The sequence below is a fragment of the Pituophis catenifer genome, unplaced genomic scaffold (genome assembly GCF_029215685.1).
Source record: "Pituophis catenifer annectens isolate HBS135680 unplaced genomic scaffold, rPitCat1.0.hap2 SCAF_2, whole genome shotgun sequence".
In the NCBI taxonomy this organism is placed as follows: Eukaryota; Metazoa; Chordata; class Lepidosauria; order Squamata; family Colubridae; genus Pituophis; species Pituophis catenifer.
Window position 1 is genome coordinate 138,798,061 of NW_027256882.1, and position 22,496 is coordinate 138,820,556.

At 36.9% G+C, this 22,496-nt stretch overlaps 1 protein-coding gene across 1 annotated transcript in view; it reads left to right on the forward strand.

Moving 5' to 3' along the window:
• RNF213 (ring finger protein 213) overlaps positions 1-22,496 on the forward strand; it is a 115,439-nt gene that overhangs the window by 66,139 nt on the left and 26,804 nt on the right. Inside the window, exons 34-51 of the mRNA XM_070937687.1 lie at positions 280-415; positions 1,169-1,360; positions 1,911-2,050; positions 2,915-3,069; positions 3,311-3,529; positions 5,254-5,435; positions 6,365-6,485; positions 9,661-9,761; positions 11,227-11,409; positions 11,511-11,668; positions 11,756-11,858; positions 12,128-12,242; positions 13,287-13,507; positions 13,774-13,966; positions 14,588-14,710; positions 16,001-16,111; positions 17,265-17,507; positions 19,353-19,434. Of these exons, the coding sequence (XP_070793788.1) occupies positions 280-415; positions 1,169-1,360; positions 1,911-2,050; positions 2,915-3,069; positions 3,311-3,529; positions 5,254-5,435; positions 6,365-6,485; positions 9,661-9,761; positions 11,227-11,409; positions 11,511-11,668; positions 11,756-11,858; positions 12,128-12,242; positions 13,287-13,507; positions 13,774-13,966; positions 14,588-14,710; positions 16,001-16,111; positions 17,265-17,507; positions 19,353-19,434 (2,778 nt within the window). The remainder of the gene's footprint in view (positions 1-279; positions 416-1,168; positions 1,361-1,910; positions 2,051-2,914; positions 3,070-3,310; positions 3,530-5,253; positions 5,436-6,364; positions 6,486-9,660; positions 9,762-11,226; positions 11,410-11,510; positions 11,669-11,755; positions 11,859-12,127; positions 12,243-13,286; positions 13,508-13,773; positions 13,967-14,587; positions 14,711-16,000; positions 16,112-17,264; positions 17,508-19,352; positions 19,435-22,496) is intronic.

Consider the following 22,496-nt stretch of genomic DNA (forward strand, 5'->3'; position numbering starts at 1 on the left):
TCTCACAATGGGTGTGTAGATTGCAAATAATTCTTAAATAATCTCAAATTATTGAAGGTAATGCCCAAGGTTTGTAAATCATGTAGCTTTTCTTAGGGAAGCAAATATATGATTTTATCTAGGATCATCAAGCAAAAGACCAGGAAATGTTAATTTTGATTCAAAATCTGAATTACCCATCAGTACCTTCTTTCATCTTCTTTGAAATATAATCCTAAAAAGTGGCTTTAAAAATTTTATACAAATAAAAATTAGGCTGTCCTCTTTCTCCCCCTCCAGGCAACTTCCTGAAGATTACAAAGAGCCGTCTTACTTACCTTTTGAAGAAACAGGAAGAGAATTCTTTCAGTATGAAAGAGTGGGTGCTCTGGGAGGCCTCAAACCTTACTGCCCTCCAGGAAGGAGGAACATTTAGGTATAGTATATAGCAGGGGTGTCAAACTCAATTTCATTGAGGGCCGCATCCGGGTTGTTTGACCTCGTGGGGCCGGAGTGGGTATGGCCAGGGTGGGCATGGTCAGCTTGACGTCACTCATGTCAGGGTCGCCTGTGGTGGCCAGAGTGCTCTGCTAGAAAAAACAGACTCCCAATCTCTGTTTTTGGCGGCGACAACATCCTGCAACTCTCTGCCAGCGAAAATGGAGCTTGGGAGAGCCATGTGCGGCCCTCCCAAGCTCTGTTTTCACTGGCAGACGCACTGCGGGCCAGTTCTTTGCTGTTTTCAGGGTGGCCCCGTGGGCCAGATCTAAGCACCCCGTACGCCGGATCCGGCCCCCGGGCCTTGAGTTTGATACTTCTGGTGTATAGATTAAGCATTACATTCAAGTACTAATCAAGTACTCTCTGGAGCCACCTGTTGTTGTTTTTTTTTCTTCTTTCAGAACTGGTTGCTCAGGTTGAAATACTGCCTTTAATCCAAATATGGCAGCTTCTGTGAGACTTAGTTTAATTGCAGTTTAATTAATTTAACTGATTAAAACTTCATTTATTGAAGATTTAATCTTTTTTTTAATAATACAATATGCATCTGGGGTTTTAAAACTTTTAACTTTAATGCACTAGGAATTCAAACAAATCAGGTGAAATGGGAAAAAAAAGACACTTGAGTCTGGTTTCTTTAGAATGTGAAATGCCATGTTATGTGCTTTTCCTCTCTTGTTTTATATAGACGCACGCTGTGGAAACGGATCCAGAGTATGGTGACCCCACTTCTGGCCTACATAGTATCTATTTTGGACAGAGATTATAATCTGGATTTGCTGGTCAATCCAAGAACAGAAGATTGTGTGAAAGGCTTGTGGTTATTCATCTTCAATGAACTAAACCTTCTAAACATCCCTTATGTCACGGGTCAGAGCAGGTAAGCTGTGGGAAGAAGGTGGGGACGAGGTTAAGAAACACATTTATTGATCTCTGAAAGAAGTAAATTGAATTTGAAGTAAATATGAATGAATAATGTGGTATATGTCACTGATGTGAAATTCTGGTTTAGCTGTTCATTTTTCAGTGAGCATGGCTTATTAAAAAAATGTTTCATGAAAGGTTTATCCCAGTGACCACCACTATTGAACATAGCTAAAAGATGGGGGGGGGAATCTCTCCAATCACCAGCATTTTGATGAAAGAGTGGGGTAAACAAAGAGAGAGTTTCAGTAGAACAAATTGAAACAGATTTATTTTATGCTATGGTATTTCCTTTATTCAATATATAGGAAACATTGTGTATTAAATACATCTACCATATAATCATCAATCCATTCAGTATCGGTTTTTAAACTGATCACATTTTTATGTATACTAAATTAAAATATATCTCATCATATCTTGCTTGACTTTTTTTTTTACATCAATACATTCAAAATATATTGAAAAAGTAACTGTTCATGTGAAATTTACTTTATCTTCCTTAGCTCTCAAACAAAACCAATTCAGGTGCAGAATGACATGGAATTGTCTACAGAGCCTGGCAATAAAATGCCTTTCAGCTGGAAGATAAAAGATTATTTGGAAGATCTTCGGGTTCAAGCACAACATGTCACTAAAAATGAAGGTGAGAATATCAGGGGGAAGTTAAAAAGAGGTCCCTTTGTTTGAAAAACTTGGGCAAATTTGGCTCAAATTAGCACCTATCATTTGTTTTTGTTTTCTTTAACTTTTTATTAGTTTATCAAAGTATAAAATATAAAGCAAAAACCATGGAAAAGTAAGAAGAGAGGGAGGGAAAAAGAGGGGATATAGTGTAACAGGAGGAAAAAAAAGAGAAAAAGGCACTGAATTCCTACTCTCTTTAGCACAGTCGAAGGTAACAACATTACAATCACAACTGCTTACTTTTACACAACAGTATGTACAAGCCAATTCTATAATAATAAGCCTGTCTAGTTTACAAAAACAGAATCAAAGTTCCTTTTTTTTCCCCTGTTGCAAATACAAAATCTAGAAGCTATTTCAAAATAGAGACAAAATTAAATATAATCTCTTATTTGGATAAAAGAATCAGTTTAACCATCTCAGATTCTCTTTGCTATGGAGCAGCACCCATATTTTCAAATCTAATCCATAATACTTTTCAGATTTTGGCATATTGTTCAGCATTACTTAAAGAACTGGCAGACATTCGTATATATAGATACTCATGTTATACATACAAAAGTAACTTAAAGCTTTCTATCAGTACATATATCATTTTTTTTTTAAAAAAAATCCATCCTAATTAAATAGCAGCTATCATTTGTAAACTGCTCAAAGTCACGTAAGTGTGATCGGCAGAATAAAAATTTGATAAATTAAGTAAAACACAAAATCAAGAAAATTGTATTTTTCATACTGAATTTGTTTTATGTGTTAAAGAGGACTGGTTGACTTTATTTCTGGAGGAGATGCAAAACCATTTAAATCCCATTTTGTTTTCCAGCCCATGGAGAGAAGTTTCTAGACATCTTTCAGCAGACACCACTGGGGCAACACATTGCTTGCTACTCAGAGGAAGAGAAGGCCGTCTTTTTTCATTATTATGTCAGAGACTTTATTCTCCTGGCAATGGGTGTGACTTCAGAGAGGGAACTAAATGTGCGTATTTCAATCCTAGGTGGCTAGATTTGGGAGTCAAAAGCTTGTTTCATGATCCCCCCCCCCCCCAAAATGTATACTGTAATATGTGTCAGTCAGTGGGTAGACTTGGCACTTAATTACTGCTTTATGACATGCAGATAAATGTTTCCCATGTATTGGAAAGTCTACTTAAATCCTTATGACTCATCAGGAGATTGTGAAGAGAATTGCCTTCAAATATGCTGCTGTATATTTTCAGATGCTGCAAGTGGCCCTCTTGTCCTGTGTGGAAGAAATGAAGGCCACCTCTTCCAGTGTAGAAGCAAGAGTGCCCTCCCTTCCTTGGGTCCACCTTGCTTATCATCAGTTTAGGAGTCGTCTGCAGAACTTTTACCGCATTCTTGCTGTGTACCCTGATGTGCTTCATACCCTTGAACAAAGAGAAAACAAAGGAAGCTGCATGTTGCAAAGCCAAATGGTAGGTGTAACATTTAACTTTAATAGGAAAACATGACACCTGAGGGTAGGGGGAACTGGGATTCTTTCTATATTTTTAGTCAGGATAAATTAATCTGTCTGCAAAGCAGGAGTTCCAGGCATGTCTTCAAAATGCTTTTTACTGGCTATGCTCCTGATGTTTGTATTTCCTTTGTAATGAGAATACATGGACGATCTCCCAAGCAAGGTCAAATAATAGCAATAGTAATAACACTTAAACTTATATACTGCTTCACAGTGCTTTGCAGCCTTCTCTAAGTGGTTTACAGAGTCAGCCTATTGCCCCCAACAATCTAGGTCCTCATTTTACTGACCTCAGAAGGATGGAAAGCTGAGTCAACCTTGAGCCTGGTGAGATTTGAACTGCCAAATTGCAGGCAGCCAGCAGTCAGCAGAAATAGCCTGCAGTGCTGCATTCTAACCACTGTGCCACCATGTCTCTTAATAGAATTGCTTTTACCTTCCCCTATGCCTAAAGAGAAAAGTTTTTTATCAGTGTATGCTAAGTGCCATAACATATGCCGGTAAAATGTGGACACTAACCTCACAATTGATATAAAAGCTACGAGTAGCGCAAAGAGCCATGGAAAGGTACATGCTCGGCATTATAAGACAGGATTATAATGCTCAGCATTATAAAACTGCACATGGATTAGAGAATGAAAGAAAGTATATCATCAAGAGAGTAAATGAATTGAAGTGGAAATGGGCTGGTCACATAGCAAGAAGAACTGATGGTAGGTAGACCAAGGCAGTCATAGAGTGGATCCCACTTGATAAAAAGTGTTGCCAAAAGAGACCTAAAACAAGATGGATTGATGACATAAGCAAGTATAGCGGGCCTAAATGGCAAAAGAAAGCTCAAGACCGTATTAGTTGGAAACATGCGGAAGAGGCCTTCATCCTGCAGTGGATAAACAATGACTAAAATGATGATGATATAATATATCATCATCATTTTACTATAATATTTACTCTCCCATAATAAAATTGAAATTTAAATACGACATAGGTAATTAATTTCAATATATCATGATAAAATTACAAAGGTTTTCCATTAAACAAATAAAGTAGGCTGAAAATCAGAAATGTAAAGTTGAAATGAAAAGAAAAATAGGGATTTTAAAAGGAAGACAGCAGAAATGTAAGTCAAAATCAAAAAGTCAAATAGAAATCAAAAGGATGTAAAACGGGGGCCTAATGATATTACAGAAAGAAACCTCAGGTGGTCCTCATTTAGTGACTGCTGTTGGGACTGGCAATTTAGTTATTAAGCAAAGTACTTGCAAAACTTTAAATCGTGACTGTGATTATGATCTTACTCCAGCTTTCCTTTGCTTTACAGACCTGCAAAGATTGTGAATGGCAAGGAGTGATAATAAAATTAGTTTTCCGTAATCATGACTGTGAACAGTTGCTAAACAAGGCAGTTGCTAAATGAGAACTCCTTGTATTTATTTAGGGAACTATTTATGTATTTGATTTTTATACCACCATGCTAGTCAGATTATTTAACAAAGTACAAAACCATAAACACAAGGCACAATGATGGAGTGAGGGCATCAAAATCCAAGTTGGTTTTCTTATTCTACTTTACCAAAGGATGCCTAGATTCAATAATGTAATTCTCAGTGAAGGATGAAGTGTTATGTTCTTACATCACACGTGTGTGGTAAGAAGCTTCTTTATGTCTGTTTGTCATAGGTGCTAGATGTGTTCGCTGCGCTGGCCTGTACTGAAATGTTATCTGCGGCAGTCCTGAAGCAGAAAACTCGCTCATGGCTCCAGCAGGTGAAAGACCTTCAAATGCCCATTGAACTTGTGTGCACAGCAAACTGTAGCCAAGGCAGTGGAAGCCAATGCAGCCAAATGCTCCAAGAGGTCAAGTAAGTAAAAAGTTCAGCATTGTAGAAATGTTAATTTGTGTCTACTTTCTGTTGTAGTAAAGATCATTTTATGGTTGCTTTTTTCTATTGTCAATATGTTGCTGGCTTTTTTTCCGGCCAACTTCATAAGTTGACTTCTTATGGTAATTGGCATGCTCAAAATATCTTTAGTTCCTGTGGTCTAAATCCTAACATAGGTTGGATCAGAATCTGCAAAGTGGCCAAGCATGTTGAGGGTTACATGGAATGCTATGTTTAACAGATGTGGGGTTTTTTGAAGCTAGATTGATTCAAGACAGTGGTGGGTTTCAAAATTTTATACTACCAGTTCTGTGGGTGTGGCTTGGTGGGCGTGGCAGGGGAAGGATATTGTAAAATCTCCATTCCCACCCCACTCCAGGGGAAGGTTACTGCAAAATACACATTTCCTTCTGATCAGCTGGGACTTGGGAGGCAGAGAATAGATGGGGGTGGGGCCAGTCAGAGGTGGTATTTACCGGTTCTCCGAACTACTCAAAATTTCTGCTACCAGTTCTCCAGAACGGGTCAGAACCTGCTGAAACCCACCTCTGGTTCAAGAGAACCAATGTGTACTTTAAGCTGTCTTTTTGGCAAGAGACTTCTGCAGAACATTTGTTCCTCTATCCTGCTGCACTTGATCCCATCTTAACCCCAGTTTCAAGATGGGGTTGAAACTGGGTCAGTTGTTAATTCCCAAATTAACCCTTTTATTCTACTTGCAGTCGTGTTTTCAAGTAAGTTCATAGGTTTATCTGCTTTCATAAAAGGCAGTGCTGATCTTTTTGTTATACAGAGTCCATTGTTTTTCAGTTTAGCTTTTTGATAGTATGCTTTTTTTTCCTTTTTAATAAATTAATAAATTTATTAAATTTATTAAATTTTAATAAATTTCCTTTTTTTTCCAATAGGAGCCAATGGAATAGAATTTTCTCAGTGTCCCTCTTTGTGGAGCATGTGCTGCTTGGAGCAGAAATGCTGATTCCAGAACTGAAGGACCTGGTGAAGAAGTATATCATGCAACTTAAAAATGTAAGAATGGTGGTCTCATCTGATTGGAAATATCACTTTAAGCATTCATTTATTTATGTGGTTTTCAACAATATAAGCACTCCTTATTAATTAAAAAATAATTTTCTGACCAATCATGCATTTATGACCAAATTTCTTATGTCTGGCAACAAAAGCCTTCATGTGAAACTGATTAAGGTCTGGTCAATTTCAGGCAGCAGAGTCACCTGATAGAAGGGTCCCAATCAACTTAATTAAGACCTGGGCTTGTTAACTTGTGGTTAGAACTTTTTAGGGAAAACTTTGGAGAAAAACAACTCAGCAAGAGATACCTTGTTTAGGTAACCTCTGCGCTGCGAGGGAGCAAAGTAAGAGAAAATGAACAAAATAATGGGTCAGGCACAGGATACTGTATGAGAGAACTTTATCTAAAAAAGATGACAGCAACCAGTGCTCTTTACAGTGTCTTTCCCATTTTTTTCTTTCATATGTTCTCTTAGTGACCATTTTGTTTTCAACTTAAGGGCTGAACTGTGGTTGCTAAATGAGGAAAGGGTGTATAGACTTCACTATTTAAATGTTGAGGTCACGGGTGTCAAACTCGATTACGTCACGTGACATATCGTGATGTATCATGACAATTTTTTGCCTTTGCGGAGCCAGGGTGAGCGTGGCCTGAGCATGATATATCCAGTCCGCAGGCCACCAGTTGGACACCCCTGGTTTAGATTAATTACTGTATGTCAGCCTCAGAAGCTCTTTGTTCAATTACAGGGAATAGAAGCTATACTTGATGTCCCCTCCTCCCTTTTTTGTGTGTGTGTGTGTGTGTGTGTGAGTTGTTTCTTCCATTTTCTCTTCTTGCAATCCTTATTTGCTGAGTTTACTTCCATAAAGTTGTGCGTATTTCCAACTGGGATGACTTCATTATGTATTTCATTTCACTCTGTCATATAGTAGTTATGTCTCATTTATAATTTCAGAGTTAAATATATTCTGATCAGGGTATCTATGGTTCATACTAAGGAATGTGCCATTTGTTTTGGAGGAAAAAATAAGTGGAGTTTTGGGATTGATTCATACAGTGGAATTTTGAGAACTACCTGAGTTTGGCCCATCATAAAACACCCATTTATGAAATGGCAAACTGGTGAGGTCATTCCTCACCACACCTGCTTAAATTTCCAGGATATTCTCTATCACCTCTGCATGTTCAAACAAGCATCAGAGTGTTACCATCCAATATTTTGTTTTCTCAGAACACCTTTGAAGTCTCCTTAGAAATAAAGATGAGTACTGATGCTTTACAGTGTATGTTCGCTTTTTATTAACTTTTAAAATTAAAACAATACTTTATTATTTTTATAAAAATATTTACATAAGCAGCAGACAAATATAAAGTAAAACTAAAAAAAAGAGGGAAAAGAAAAAGTACAAAGAGAAAAACAGAATTTTTTTTAAAAGAAATAATCAGAAAAAAAGTGACTTCTGGCCTTCTTTTCAACATTAGAAATGCTCATTATTCCTCTTGTCTCTTTGTTATTGCAAAGATCCCTTCAGTCCTTATTTAATCTTTTTCAGTCATCATATCCATAAATCATTAGTTTGGTCTTTTCCCATTTTCAGCAAAAAGTCCACAAAAGTTTTCTAGTCTTTTATAAAAGTCCCTAACCAAATGGGTCAGTTTTGCCATTTCTGACAATTCTGCCCTCTTCTCAATCTATTCCAATCTATTGTGGGTGTTTTGATATTCCTCCACCATGGATGATACTGTAATCTTGCTGCAGTTTCCATATATAAAATCACCCATGGGTCTTTTCTAATTGTCTATCAATAAATCCAGGTAAAAAGAGAGATGTTTTTTCAGTATTAATCTTTAAAATTCAATCATTGTATGTATTTCCAAAGTTTTCTAGCTTTTTCACAAATCCAGAAGTCATAGTAAAAATTATATTTTTCACATTCCCAATATTGGTTTGACGTGACTTCGTACTGCTTTTGATAATTTCTCTGGTGCCATATAGCAATGATACATCATTTTATACAAATTTTCTCTTAAATTTTAACACAATTTTAACACACACCTGCATTCTCTCCCATTTATCCATCTCTATATAGTCCCTTAACTTGTTCCTCTTCTATTTCATATTTTAACAGAAGTTTTTACGTTTGCAGTCATATGTTCATCATTTATGCATAACTCATTTTCAGATTTCAAGTTGTTCAATACTAGCTAGCTTTTATCTATGTTAAATGGTTCTCTTGTGCATATTATAATAACATATATAAAACAATTGTTTATGTCCCTCTGTAGTCAATTGTTCTCCTGATTTTATCTTGAATTCTCCAAGTTCCTATATATAAATAGATTTTGATACTTAACCATTTCTTCTGTTTTGTAAAATGTTTCCTGTGCTGAGTCAAATAAACTTTTTTTCAGGCACAACCTGGGCTTGTATTCATTCCATATTTTTAATATGGCATTTTTCACATAATGATTTTTATAATTTACATTTACTTTACCTTAAAGTAAAAGCTTAAAAGCCATGCCAATCGAACCTCTGTTACTTTATGTTATGTTACTCTAATTCTAACATTCTTTTATTTTTCAACCATACCCACTTTTTCATCAAAACTAAAAAGCAGCCTGCAAAATTTAAAATCAATAATCGTAATCCTCATCTTTCTGTTCGATCTTGAAGAATTTTATATTTAGCCCTTTGGTTTATTTTATTCTGCCATGTAAATCTAGATGCATCTTTTTTTATCAATGCTTAAGAGGTAAATCATTTTTCAGAACAGATATTGTTAGAAATAGAAGCATCATTCTAGATAATAGTACATTTATCTTTACCTCAAAACTTCTTCCAAACAATGATAATTTTAACTTTTCTCATTTTTAACAAGACTTTCTTAATTTCAATCCACATCTTAACATAATTATTTTTAAAATAATGTACAATTCACAAGTCATTTTAATATGCAGGTATTTTGCATTTTTCTTAATTTGAAAATGGTTTTTGCAATTAGTTCTTTTTGATCTTCCATCCTCATGTTTTTTCCTCCTTATTAATTTAAAATTAAAACAGTATTTTTAAAGGTTTAAGCATTTTAAATATTTTTTTAAATGGTAAATGAGAGGACATGTTTTGGAAATTGTAATGATGGCATTTTTCTCCCCACTCTCCTCTCCCAGTGTTTTCAATGGGATTCTGACATGAAAACAAAGAGAACATTCACTGCAGTGATGAGAATACTATGTCAGTGCAAGGAAGAAGCCAGTCAATCATTTTGCAGGTAATGCTTTAGGAATGGAATGATCTGTATTGTTGAGGACGTCTTCAAAAATATCACAAGTGTTTTCTTTTCTGTTGGAACTCAACCTGGCATTTAACAAAAAGGTGAAGACATATAGTAACTCAAACTGGCTCCCAAAATTATCTTTGTAGGTAGAGGTAGCATAGGTAAGAGCCCTTATGAATGAATGTCCCCTTTCTGCCTTTATAGATTTATGTTTTCATCTTCTATGCTATCTCCTCCTTCCCCATGCTGGTGGAAAAAGAGCAATGGAAGAAATGCTTATGCAAGGTCACAGACATAGATTCAGAATATGCACCAACATCAGATCTATTTCAACATTCATCAACCTGTTAGTCCTTTTTCTCGATGCCTGTTATCTCACTGTTGCACAACGCAGAAATCTGAATAAAATTAAAGAACAACTAATTTAAACAACCAGACTATAATACAGTGGACTGGCATAAAGTGGGAGCATTTACAAGTTGTTCATATGTGAATATTAGACAAAAAGGCCACATATTTTTGAAATAAATTCTTGCCTAGAAAGTAAATCAAAGTCAATTGGTAACAATAAAGAGTATAGGAATCACTAGCAAAAGAGACAGAACTTCAAATTGTTTTAACCTTTGGTATACTCAGTTAAAACTATGCCTGCTGATTCTAGATTTCAGGAGAAATGTCTCTTTCTGAATGTGGTCACATGCTTCTTAAAATCAGGTTTATAGTTTGGGGTTCTTAAACAGCCATGAATCATAAGTGACAACGAGGACCTTTTTTAAAAACTTTGCCTATAAATCAGTTGCATCATTACGTGGAGGGGAAAAATCAATTTATGGTGACTCATGTTGGTAACTTCAAAATCAACTTATTACAGTGTGCTTTGTCTGTGGCTTTCCTTAAAGATGGTTCAGCAATGGAAACCAAATCACAATGTAGCAGAACCTCCCAAAGGTCTGGCATAACCTCCACGCTGAAATAATTTTTCTAGTTGTTGGTAGCTTTGTGGTTCCAGTACAAGGGGATCACAATGATCTTGGTTTATGACAAGTTTAGTTGAGGATTACTTACTCTGACAGAGTATGCCCCACACTTTCAGGTCACTACTGAAACACTATTGTTGAGTTTTTGCATAGATTCATTAAGACAGCTGTGATTAACTCTACTTTTCCTATGAGTGAAGTTGTATGGGGGAAGATGGCACTGGCACTGAGGTTAAAGCAAATCCCTCCTTTTGAAGCGAGGGCTTAAAGCAAACTTATTTGGCAGGGCATTTTATTTGTAATTTTGCTGCTTTTATTGTATTTCTGGAAGCAGCCCTGGACCATGTTAGGAACGGGCATACAAATATTCTAAATAAGTAAAAACGAATGTGAAGGGTAGAACAGTGCTTATCTATGGTACTACTTCATTGTGATCTCTGTAATTAAGTACATATTGCTATGTTTCCCTCTTGATTTCACAGATTTGGTTTAAACACATGCCCAATATGTTTGGGTGATCCTAAAGATCCAGTAAACCTTCCTTGTGATCACGTACATTGTTATGGTTGTATCAAACTGTGGCTGGGGCCAGGACAGATGAGTTGTCCACTTTGCTTGGTTGATCTACCAGATGATTACAATCCCACAGTGTCTGAGGAGCACAGGTGAGCCTTGTTCTTATTTAGCAGGACTTTCAATTGCTGCATTGGCTCTACTTTTCTTGGTTGTTTACTAGATAAATAATAACTTACCATTTTCTCCACAGCATTGCCATAAAGAAAAACGCCCAGTTCCGTAAATTATGCAACAATTTTTTCATAGACCTGGTTTCTACAATGTGTTTCAAAGGCAATAACCCCCCAGAGAAATCTGTGATTATAGAGCTATTGAATTTGATGTTTGTCCAGAAGTCAGTTTTGAAAGGTATGGTCATAACATCTATTGAGATTGCTCTAGCCTAAAGGGAAGGATTGTACTGTTTCTCCAGACTGATTTGTATTATATCCTTAGGCCCTGGAAGCTTATATACCAAATCTTTGTCCCCCTTTGATGATGTGGTGGATAAAACTCCTGTAATCCGTTCTGCGGTGTTAAAATTGCTTCTGAAATACAGGTAAGATTTTCAACTGGGATGCATAAATTAGGGCCGAACATTCTACTTCAGAGTGAACATCTCTGTTGCACGAACTATTTTCATTATAGGCGTCATTACGGTTCATAAATCACTTTTTAAAACTTACTGTAATTTATTCTTCTTCCCGCTCCATGTTGTGGAGTCCTTATGACTCCGGGGGTATCTTTTTTATTTCGTGAATATTATTAAAAATAATTTTTAAAATCCCAACATTATTTGTGGATAAATGGAGGTTTCTCTTTTCATAGTTTCAGCGATGTGAAAGACTCTGTACAAGAACATTTATCACAAGTGGAAAGAAATCACATCATAGACAAGGAAGATAAAATAGAGCTGTACATGCTATTCATCAGTTGCTTTGAGGTAACTGTCTTTTTTCAGATTTCTTCTAGAGGGAAACATGGGACAGCAGGTTGATGAGGAAGAGTATTATATTTACATGAAAAAAGTGTGTGTTGCTGTCCTTAAAGGAAAAGGAGAAGGAAGGGGGAAAAGGTTCCTAAAGAATTTGTAGTTGTCCTATTTCTGCTATGTTTTATGGTTCTGGTATACTTTGGTTTTCTCAAAAAAAGGTCATACATTGTGTTTAGGTCAACTCAAAAGACATGAGTAAGATGCTGTTATGCTATTGTCTCAGAATCTGCTATATTGTAGTCAACCTGCGTTCTTAATTGACTTTTACAAAGAAAGTCAATTGGAAATGACTGAAAATTTGAAAAACAAAAGGAATCAATGTCTTTAGTCATTCCTTCTCATTTTCCAATTTAGTTTTACATTTGCTAAGTTGCCAGTTGCTGAATCTAGGACTGTAAAAGCAGCTTTTCATAGACCATGTCGTGCCAACTTGTATTAATATCAGCTTAAATAATGTAGATCATTGCAAATGCACATACTTTATTAATTTTACTAACTGGATATTGTCAACCATGTCCCTGATTTTAACAAGCAAAATGATATATGTATGTACTTACTATATGTATGTATGTATCTTAGTTCTTAATACTAGGTCTCCCTGTAGCCCTTCTCTTTCCGAATGTTTTACTTCAACTGGAATTAACACTTAAGAAATCTTTAAGTTAAGGCCATTTTAGTTCTGACTGCACACAAAATTTTCCCCATAAACTTTGCTTATAAGTGCAGATAACTTTGATTTATGTAAGTCAAAAGTATATAGCTTGGGACATGCTTGGGCAGATTGGAGTTGGTTAATCTCCTAGATTTAAAACCTACCCATTCCCCTAAGGCACCTACAAAGCCAAGGGACAATGTTCACTCTTAAGCTGGAATACTAGTTTCCCCTCCATCTGCCTTAATATGAGGACAGTTGAACTTTGGGGTTGTGAATATCTCCACTATTCTATTGCCTGCTCCCAAAGAGTACATTGCAAAATACTCTCTTATTTTCAGGATTCATTGTGTGAGAAAACAGGAAATTGTTCCAAAGAAACCAAAATACATTGCTTGGCAAAGGATGGATATTTTCTGGAAAATTATTTTCATCAGTACAACAGCAGCCATCCAGTCTCCCCCAAAATTACCATTGAGTATTTGCAGGGAATTGCCAACCTCCGTTTATGCATGGATAGAGCTGCAGAGGTGATCTTTGAACTTCATGAAACTTCAGGCAAGTGGATTATGGTAGCCACATGGAAATGTTAACTTCCCCAGAGAACACTCATACGCAAGTTCTAATTCTGGGGGTGGGGGTGGGGAAATGAAAAAAAACCACACCCCTATTTCTGTAGCTGCTTACACTATGAGAAGATACCTTTTTCTTGTAAATACAATGAATTTGGAAGACAAATTCTCTTTGCAAGTTAAGTTCACCATCTTCTTCAAACTGCTGTAGTATGGTTGGGAATTAAATACCAACTTCTCTTCTTTCTGCAGCCAGTAGTGAAGAAAAAGAAAAGCAAATCCACTTGGCAAAAATGAGGCAGTTCTTCCGTTATCCTCAAAATAACTGGCATAACGTTTACCTTGTGCGAAAGCTTACTAGCCAGTACGGGTTGGAATTCACACAGAAGCTTTTGAAAAACCACTACTATCACTGGGTATTTCCATCAGAAATAATTGAACAGCAACAGGTAATTTTGATCTCTTACCAACTTATAAATTTTTCTGGAATAGCAATAGCTTCACAGTGCTTTACAGCCCTCTCTAAGTGGTTTACAGAGTCAGCATATTGCCCCTGACAATCTAGGCCCTCATTTTACCAACCTTGGAAGGATGGAAGGCTGAGTCAACTTTGAGCCGGTCAGGATCGAACTCCTGGCAGTGGTATGCAGAGGTAGCCTGTAATACTGAATTCTAACCACTGCGCGACCATGGCTTTTCCAAAGATAGCTTTGAACAGGAAGGGATAAATGAATGGGTGTCAGAAGGAGTTTTTTGAAAGGATCTTTGTTTCGCTTCCCTTGATTAAATTATCTTGCTGTGAGATACTAGTGTTAAAATAGAATAGCTGGAGAGGCAGCTGTCTAAGATTAAACTGTCAGGCAGTTCTGAATGACCAATGGATTCATGTGCCTGTTTACTTTATGGATGACATAAAGTTTTAACTTTCAGAAGCTTCCAATTGCCCAACTTTCTAAAGAAAGTCTGAAAACCCCATTGATTATGGTAGGGACAAATTAAATGAATGAGTGAATTAGGACATACAAGTATGCCTTTAAGAAGTTTGTTTATGTTTTGTTTTGTGGCCTCAGGCATCCCAACCTGATCTCATTGATCGTTTTCTGGTTTATGGCAAGGACTACAAAGCCATACGTGATACTGTGGGGGAAGCATTGATAACATGTGAGACAGAAGTCATTGCAGCAGCCCTGAAGGTAACATCTTCCTTTCTGAGCAGCTTAGCTCTTCTTGGTCAGCAGGAAGGGGTCCTTCTCTCATTTGGTAATAAGCACAAAGTACAAAAGGATTCAAAGGATCCATTCGTTTCTGTTTCTTATTAGCTATGCTGGATAAAAAAAGAGATATTTTTGTTGATACTTTTTTAAAGAGCCAAGAGTCTGGTATTTTTTCTTCGGTTTTTCTAGACAGTGTTAGATACCCAGTTTGGAATTTTGGAAGGAAGTTTTACTGTAATTGTTTACAATGGAAAACTATTCTTCCATCAGAAATAGCTCGCATAGCCTGTTTGAGCCAGTGAGCCCCTTTGGAATTTAATTCTCATGGCAGCCATGGGGAAATTTACTCATCTCCAATCTTTCTCACCCCTCAGATCCTCTCTGTCACTAGAGATTACTTTATTTTAGTTTTCTGGGTTTTTGTTTTTTGGACCATACAAAGTACTATACTATAATCATTCCCTAATTTTATTTTCTGGGACCTGGAGGCATTTCTTCACACAAAGTTGAAGCTCATGTTGGCACTTTTCATAGCAGTGTGCTGATTTTTCCATAACTGCTTTAATTAATAGAATCTGGGGAGAAACACAGTGGGTAATGAGAAAGATATACATAGGAGCAGAGCTTTAATCCACTTTGGTCTTATCAGGATCATTGATTCTAATCAACCTGGCATCAGTGATTTATTTTCTTGAGTCTGTTTGTAGAATGCTTTGTATATTGTGTTTGATTGGTCTGGAAGACAGATCTGCTTACAAGGAGAAACTCAAAAAGACAAAAAATAATCCAGTCCAAATTACTTGCATTAGTTGGTGGAATAAATCTGACTGCCAGATTGGAATAGAGATTCTTATGCAAATCCCTTGACTGGTTTTGCCTTTACATAATTGGTGAGAAACCTTTTACAAAAACAGCTTGGTTTAGCTGTTTATAGATCGGTTTAGGACAGGGGTGGGCAACTGTGGCCCTTTTACAACCTGTGGACTTCAACTCCCAGAATTCCTGAGACAGCCAAGCTGTTTCAGGAATTCTGGGAGTTGAAGTCCACAGATTGTAAAAGGGCCACAGTTGCCCACACCCGGTATAGGAGGATTTTAACTACTACATGTAATTTAATACCTCTTTGGAGTTTGGAGTATAAGGCTGTGTTGTTGTTACTTCAGGTTTTATTCTGTGTTCTTAGTCATTCTGTTACCAGCCAAAGATGGAAACTCTACTCCTGATTATTTTACTTTTAATAGTTTTGGTTATTTGTATCCTTCTCTTTAGGCATATAAGGGCTCCAAGTCTGCCCTGCCAGTTCATTTTCTTTTGACTATCTTCAGAGAGCTCACATCACACTATGGATGCAGAGACCCAAATGGTCACCCTAAGCAGAAGGTGAATTAGTTTTCATTGTGATCTGCAAACAATGGTTATTTTAGATGGAAAGATCCTGCTAATCATAGAAATGACTGGGGTAAACTAAATACAGGTGGTCCCCAACTTACAACAGTTCACTCGGTGACCATTCAAAGTTACAATAGCACTGAAAAATTGACTTATGATCGTTTTTCACATAACCGTTGTGGCATCATGGTCACATGATTTACATTAGGATGGTTGACAACTGACTCACATTTGTGACGGTTACAGTGTCCTGGAGTCATGTGATCTTCTTTTGCGTCCTTCTGACCAGCAAAGTTGATGGGAAAACCAGATTCACTTAATAACCATGTTTCTAATTTAAGAAATTCAGTGATTCACTTAGCAAATCTTCAGAGAAAAGTCATAAAATGTGGCAAAACTCACTTCACAAATTTCTCACTTTAGCAACATACATTTTGGGCTCAATTTGTCGTACGTTGAGGACTACCTTTATAGGTTGATAGTGCACGAAACCAAATATTTTGTGTTTTCTCCTCAGGACACTCATAACAACAGTTTTGAGCTCAGAACATTTTGGGGTCAAACATTTTGCACATCCTGCATGGGTTGTGGTTTCTCTCAGCTGTTTCCATTTGGAAAGTCTGTTGACAAGATTGTACCTATAAACCAGATCTGGGCATTTTAAGGCCCATGGGTCACATCTGGCCTGTGGGCGGTCCCAATCCATCCCATGATTGTGGCATTGATGGCAGGGCTTCTGGCAGTGACAGTGCAGTGGTGGCAGGGGGCAGGTAGCCCTCCAGAACAGTCTCAGTTTCCCATGTGGGTCCTTGAGAAAATTAATTGCCCTCCCCTGCTATAAACCAAACAGGATTTCCGTATACCTGTTGCGATTTTCTGTACTGCTACTTGTGCTTTATGTTAGTGAATTCATACCTTCATATCCAAAGGACTCTTAGTATTACTATATTATAAGTTTCCCAGAGTCACTCAAGCAGGCAGCAAACAACTGCTGATAACAAAGTACAATAATATTAAATGAATGAGTGTGTAAATAAGTAAATTATTCATCATTGTTATGTCACAGATTAAGTCTTTTGAACGTGTGGGAAAATATTATTTACTCTCTCCCCCCTCCTTTTTTTTTTCTTCTTTTTTTTCCCAGCAATGTGATATACTTAAAGAATTTATCCAGAACTCCGGGGTTCTTCCAGCTGCAAACCTGAAGTCATTTGCTGAATCTCTTGTGTCTAATCAGCTCCCCTTGCTGACCCTGGCTCCTCTGTCTTTCGGCCGCAATATGATGGTGATTGAAATGGCAGTTCATACTGCAGTTGTTTTGCTTTGTGGCCAGAATCGAATCCTTGAACCTCTAAGGAATCTGGCATTCTCACCTAATACAATGCTGGTAAGAAAGTTCATGCTGGACTTAAGTTTTTTTTAAAAACTTAGTTGTTGTTTTTTTTAGTATCATGCCTTTTTGTTAACGTGAATATTCAAGAAGGTTAACAACTACTATAATATCTAATGCATATTTTTTTAAAAATACAGAAATGAACAATGATCAAATTAATGAGCAAGAAATCAAGGCATAGAGAAAGCAGTTCTAGAGGCAGAGAGAGTGGGTATCAAACACTCTCTAATTTGGGAATGTTCTGTGGCAAGAGCCTCTCTCTTATGTTTTAACAGCTGAATGGATCCATCGTGGGAGAGGCTGCCCTTCAAAGAACCACACTGGAGACCATTTAAAGCAGTATTTCTCAACCTTGACAGCTTGACGATGGGTGAACTTCAGCTCCCAGAATTCCTCTGTGTGGCTGGAGAATTCTGGGCTTAAAGTCCATCCATCTTAAAGTCACCAAGGTTGAGAAACACTGATCTAAAGCATTAAATACATCAACTGCTTAAATTATGCTCATGAAATATTTGGTATAGGTACAATGGAATTACAGGATCTTTTACTGGTTAATAAATTGCATAGCATGCCAGTTAAACCTTTCAGAGGTAATGCTGGAAAATAGCAAGAGCACTTAGTCTTACTGTGTTTCTCCAAAAACATGACTCATCCCAATAATAAGCCCAATCATAATTTTTTGGGGGTGGCCTAATATTACCCCTATCCCAAAAAAACCCGGGTAGGGATGGGCGTGGTCAGCACTAGTGGGGGCGCAGGTGGGGGGGCAAGTGTCTTGACTGCAGCTGTAGCCCGCTGGCCTCCTGGGGCTGCGCAAATATCGTTTTTGCCTTTCTCTTTCTGGGGGCTGCGCTTCTGTTTGTTGGGCCGCTTCCCTGAAGCTGGCAGCTTTGCGGCCAGCTGCTTTGCTTTTTCCTTCTTTTTGGTAGGCGAACAGGAGGCTTTTTGGCAAATGGGAGGAAAATGGGGAATGGGGATTTTCCTGCCTGTCATCTATTCCTCAAGCTCAGCACAGATTGAGGGAAGGATGGCAGGTAGGAAAATCCCCCCCCCAATTTTCTTCCCATTTACCAAAAAGCCTCAATTCCGAACCTTCAGTGTTTGGAATAGAGGCTTTTTGGCAAACGGGAGGAAAATGGGGAGGAAGGATTTTCCTGCCTGTCATCTATTCCTTAAGCTCAGCACAGACTGAGGGAAGGATAGCAGGCAGGAAAATCTCTCCCCCCCCCCCAATTGTCCTCCCATTCGCCAAAAAGCCTCCATTCCAAACACTGAAGGTTCGGAATGGAGGCGACGGTGCGTCCACGGCATGTCCAGCTCACTGAGTCTGGCCTGCTGCACCTCAAAAAATGTAAGACCTGCCTCAAAAATAAGCCCAAGTGCTTATTTTCAAGTCTAAAAGGAAATAAGACTCAGTTTTATTTTCTGAGAAACATGGTATATAATGCTTTCATAATACTTTACAGCCCCCTCTAGGTGGCTTACAGAGTCAGCATTTTACCCCCCAACAATCTGGGTCCTCATTTTACCGACCTCGGAAGGATGGAAGGCTGAGTCAACCTTGAGACAGTCAGGATTGAGCCTCTTGCAATGAGCAGTTAGCCTCCAGTACTACATTCTAACCACTGTGCCACCACAGCTCAAACAAAATAGCTTGTTTCCTAGTTTGCCCTTCTGTTTATTTATACCTTTACAATTTGAAGATTATTCTCAGTGTTTACTTTTTAATTATATGGGAAAATGAGTTTGGATCAGTTAGATTAGGCAGTCCTAAAGAAACTTATCACTGTGTATTATCTAATAATCACAATTCAATTTTTCCATCTCTCCTTTCACCAGAACGCTTTTCTGCCAACCATGCCAGAAGACATGTTGGCTCAAGTTATGAATTTGCAGATAATGGGAATAGTTCAGTGGTATAGTGAGTATCAACCTTTGGGGTATACGATGGGAAAGTCATGATGGATATCTCCAGAGTATAGATCTGAATAAACTTTGCTATTTTCCAGGAACATATTTTCATAAGTCATAGTAATTTCCATTTTGGTGAGGGTCCTCAAATGTAATAGTTTTGTGACCTACATGATGATCTTTAAGAAAATGTCATAGGACCATAAGAATATAGGTCTGGGGTATAGGTGGCAAGGGTGGGCATGGAGGACAGAACAATTGACAAAATCACACAAAGAGAATGGCTAGTTATAACAGATCATTTCATAGAAGGGCAAGCTGAAGCATATAAAATGGAAATTAAGCCTAAATGCAAGATAAAGTTGCATTTAAATGGAGTTATTGAACTCCAAAACACAAACCTCCTCCGTTGAAACCAATTGTTTTCTTTCCCCATTTAATCCTTACCTCCATCACAATTTTCTCCATGTAGGATTGCTCCCTCTCTTATATCTTTCCTTTTTATGAATATATATATACACACCAGGCAGCCTTTTCCTTTCTTCTGTACCAAGTAGCATTACCCAGGTCTAGCTTTGGTTTCTAGCTTCTTTATGAACCAAGGAGAGATTTATAAACAAGGACAAGAGGTTAACAATATGACATTTTGTAGAGGAAATTCAATGGTATCTGTATTGTTCTACCTGCCAATTTAAACCATTTACCATGAAACCAGAGATGTCAATTTGTGATGCTTTAAAGAATCTCACAGACTATGATGTACAGAAATGGGAAATATTTATAAAGATGTTTGTATCTTTACTGTCCTAGTGATGACATAACAGGGTGGATAAAAATCAATGATTTTTTTAAAAAAATCAAAAAAATCAGTTTTTTTTATTTAAATCGGATTTTTTTAATTTTTTTTTTTTTTTTTTTTATTGAAAAAGTTTTCAAATACAAATTTTTTCCCCCTTTTTCCCCCCCCTCCCCCCCCTCCCTAACCCCCCCTCCCCACCCTTCCCCCCCTGTGACTTCTTCGTAACAAAAAAAAAACCCTAATTCATAACAGATTACTTGCTCCCTCCTCAAAATACTGACCTTTACTTACTAAAAGTATTATAAATCCCCCTTTATCCATACATCTCAGAAAAGAAGAAGAGAAAAAAACAAAACAAAAAACAAACACATTATACTATAACTATTATAAAATAACTTCTAATTTAGCATAATAGTGTTTTATATCTATACATTATTGCAACAATTCAAAACCACCTTCCACTTTAAAACTATACGATAAGTCCTACTTTAATAACATTTCAAAGCGGGCTCACCATAAAATCTAATTTAACATTTATTCCACTCTATCCATTTCCTCCACTCCCCTAAATGTATCACTTAAAAATCCCTTTTCTTAAACTAATCAATCTGTAGCTAGCTTATTCACCCACTGTCTTACAAATTTACCATACACAACAATTCTTGATATCTTTAATTCACTGCCCACACTACTTAAAAATATATATATATATATATTCCATTATATCTAAATAAAAAAAGAAAAGACAATAACTTTAAATTTATAGTCCATATAATATCTTCTTGAAGTCTTTCCACTGGATTGTTAGAACCAACATCCATAATGGGGTAACATAGCTTGCTGATGCAACAGTTTATTCAAGGTCTCCAATCATATCTGCCCCCATCAGTAGTAAACATCTTCTTATATATATAAAAGTAAAAACAACCACCCGAGTGACATTATAATTATATTCCATATAATAATAATTGTGGGTTTCATCAGGATTATTAATTTCCATCATCGTATTGGGTAACAACCCGATCTTCTGCATGTCCCAATGTGATTCTCTTGCCTTATAATTCAAAATAATTATAATATATTTATCAACACAAAAAGAAGTTTCAAAGTAGATAATTCAAAACCATCAATTTGAGGCTCTTTCCATGTCCCAAAATTACGGCAATGCAGAGATCTGCCACTATCCTCAGGATGATATTGACCAATGTGTCGCCTCCTCTATGTTTTCACATAATCATTCATATTTTAAAATCACTGGCTTCACTGTTGCTTGGATTAGAAATTTCTATTTTTGCACAACCTATTTCTTTTTTGTTTTCTTTTTGTGGGTTTGACTTCCATCCTAATTTTTTGTGTCTCGCGTTTCTTTTTTATCCCTTGTATATCCTCTAATTGGTTTCCATGCTTGTCCTTGCCTTGATAAGTCATCACATTAAAATCAGATGGCACTTCTCTCGAATTTGTAGATAATCCAGCTGGGGTATCCGATAAATCCAAAGGCAATTTATCTGGTACAGTCTCTGTCTTTAGTTCCAGCTCCTTCTGCTTATCCTGTATTATATCTGAAGACGTTAAATTCATTTTCAACCTATTTTGATAAAATTCTTCCGCTCTTTCAACAGTATTTAACTGGTATCTTTCTCCTTGATATCTCAATATAATACCAACTGGGACGTCCCACCGGAATTGAATATTTCTCCTTTTTAACTCAGACACCAGAAAGCCAAATTTCTTCCTTTCCATTAATATCTTAGGTGGGAGTTCCTTGTAAATCCAAATCTTTCTTCCATACAATTGCAAATTAGAATTGAAGGAATTTTGCACAATTTTATTCCTAATTTCTTTATCTGAAAAATAGATTACCACATCTCTAGGCAATTGCCTTTGCTTGGCAGTCCAGGAGTTTATTCGATAAGCTCTGTCAATCCTACAAAACACTTCCTCAGGTTGAATCTTTAAAATCCCAGCTAGAAATTCAGAAGATATTTTCCTTAAATCATCTCTGTTATTTTCCTGCAAACCTCTAAGTCTTATTGCATATTCTGTAAAATTATATTGTATCTTTAGAACCTCTTTTTCAATCCTCTGTTGCAGAGTTTCTACATTACCAGACTTTTGATCAGCATCCATTTTAAATTTTTCTTCTGAACTATAATCCTGAATATTTAACAAATCATTTTCAATTTTTTGAATTCTATTGTCCAATTTGTCTTGAATTTCATCCATTTTTGACTCTAGTAAATTAGCATTTATTTCCAACCGAATCATGAATT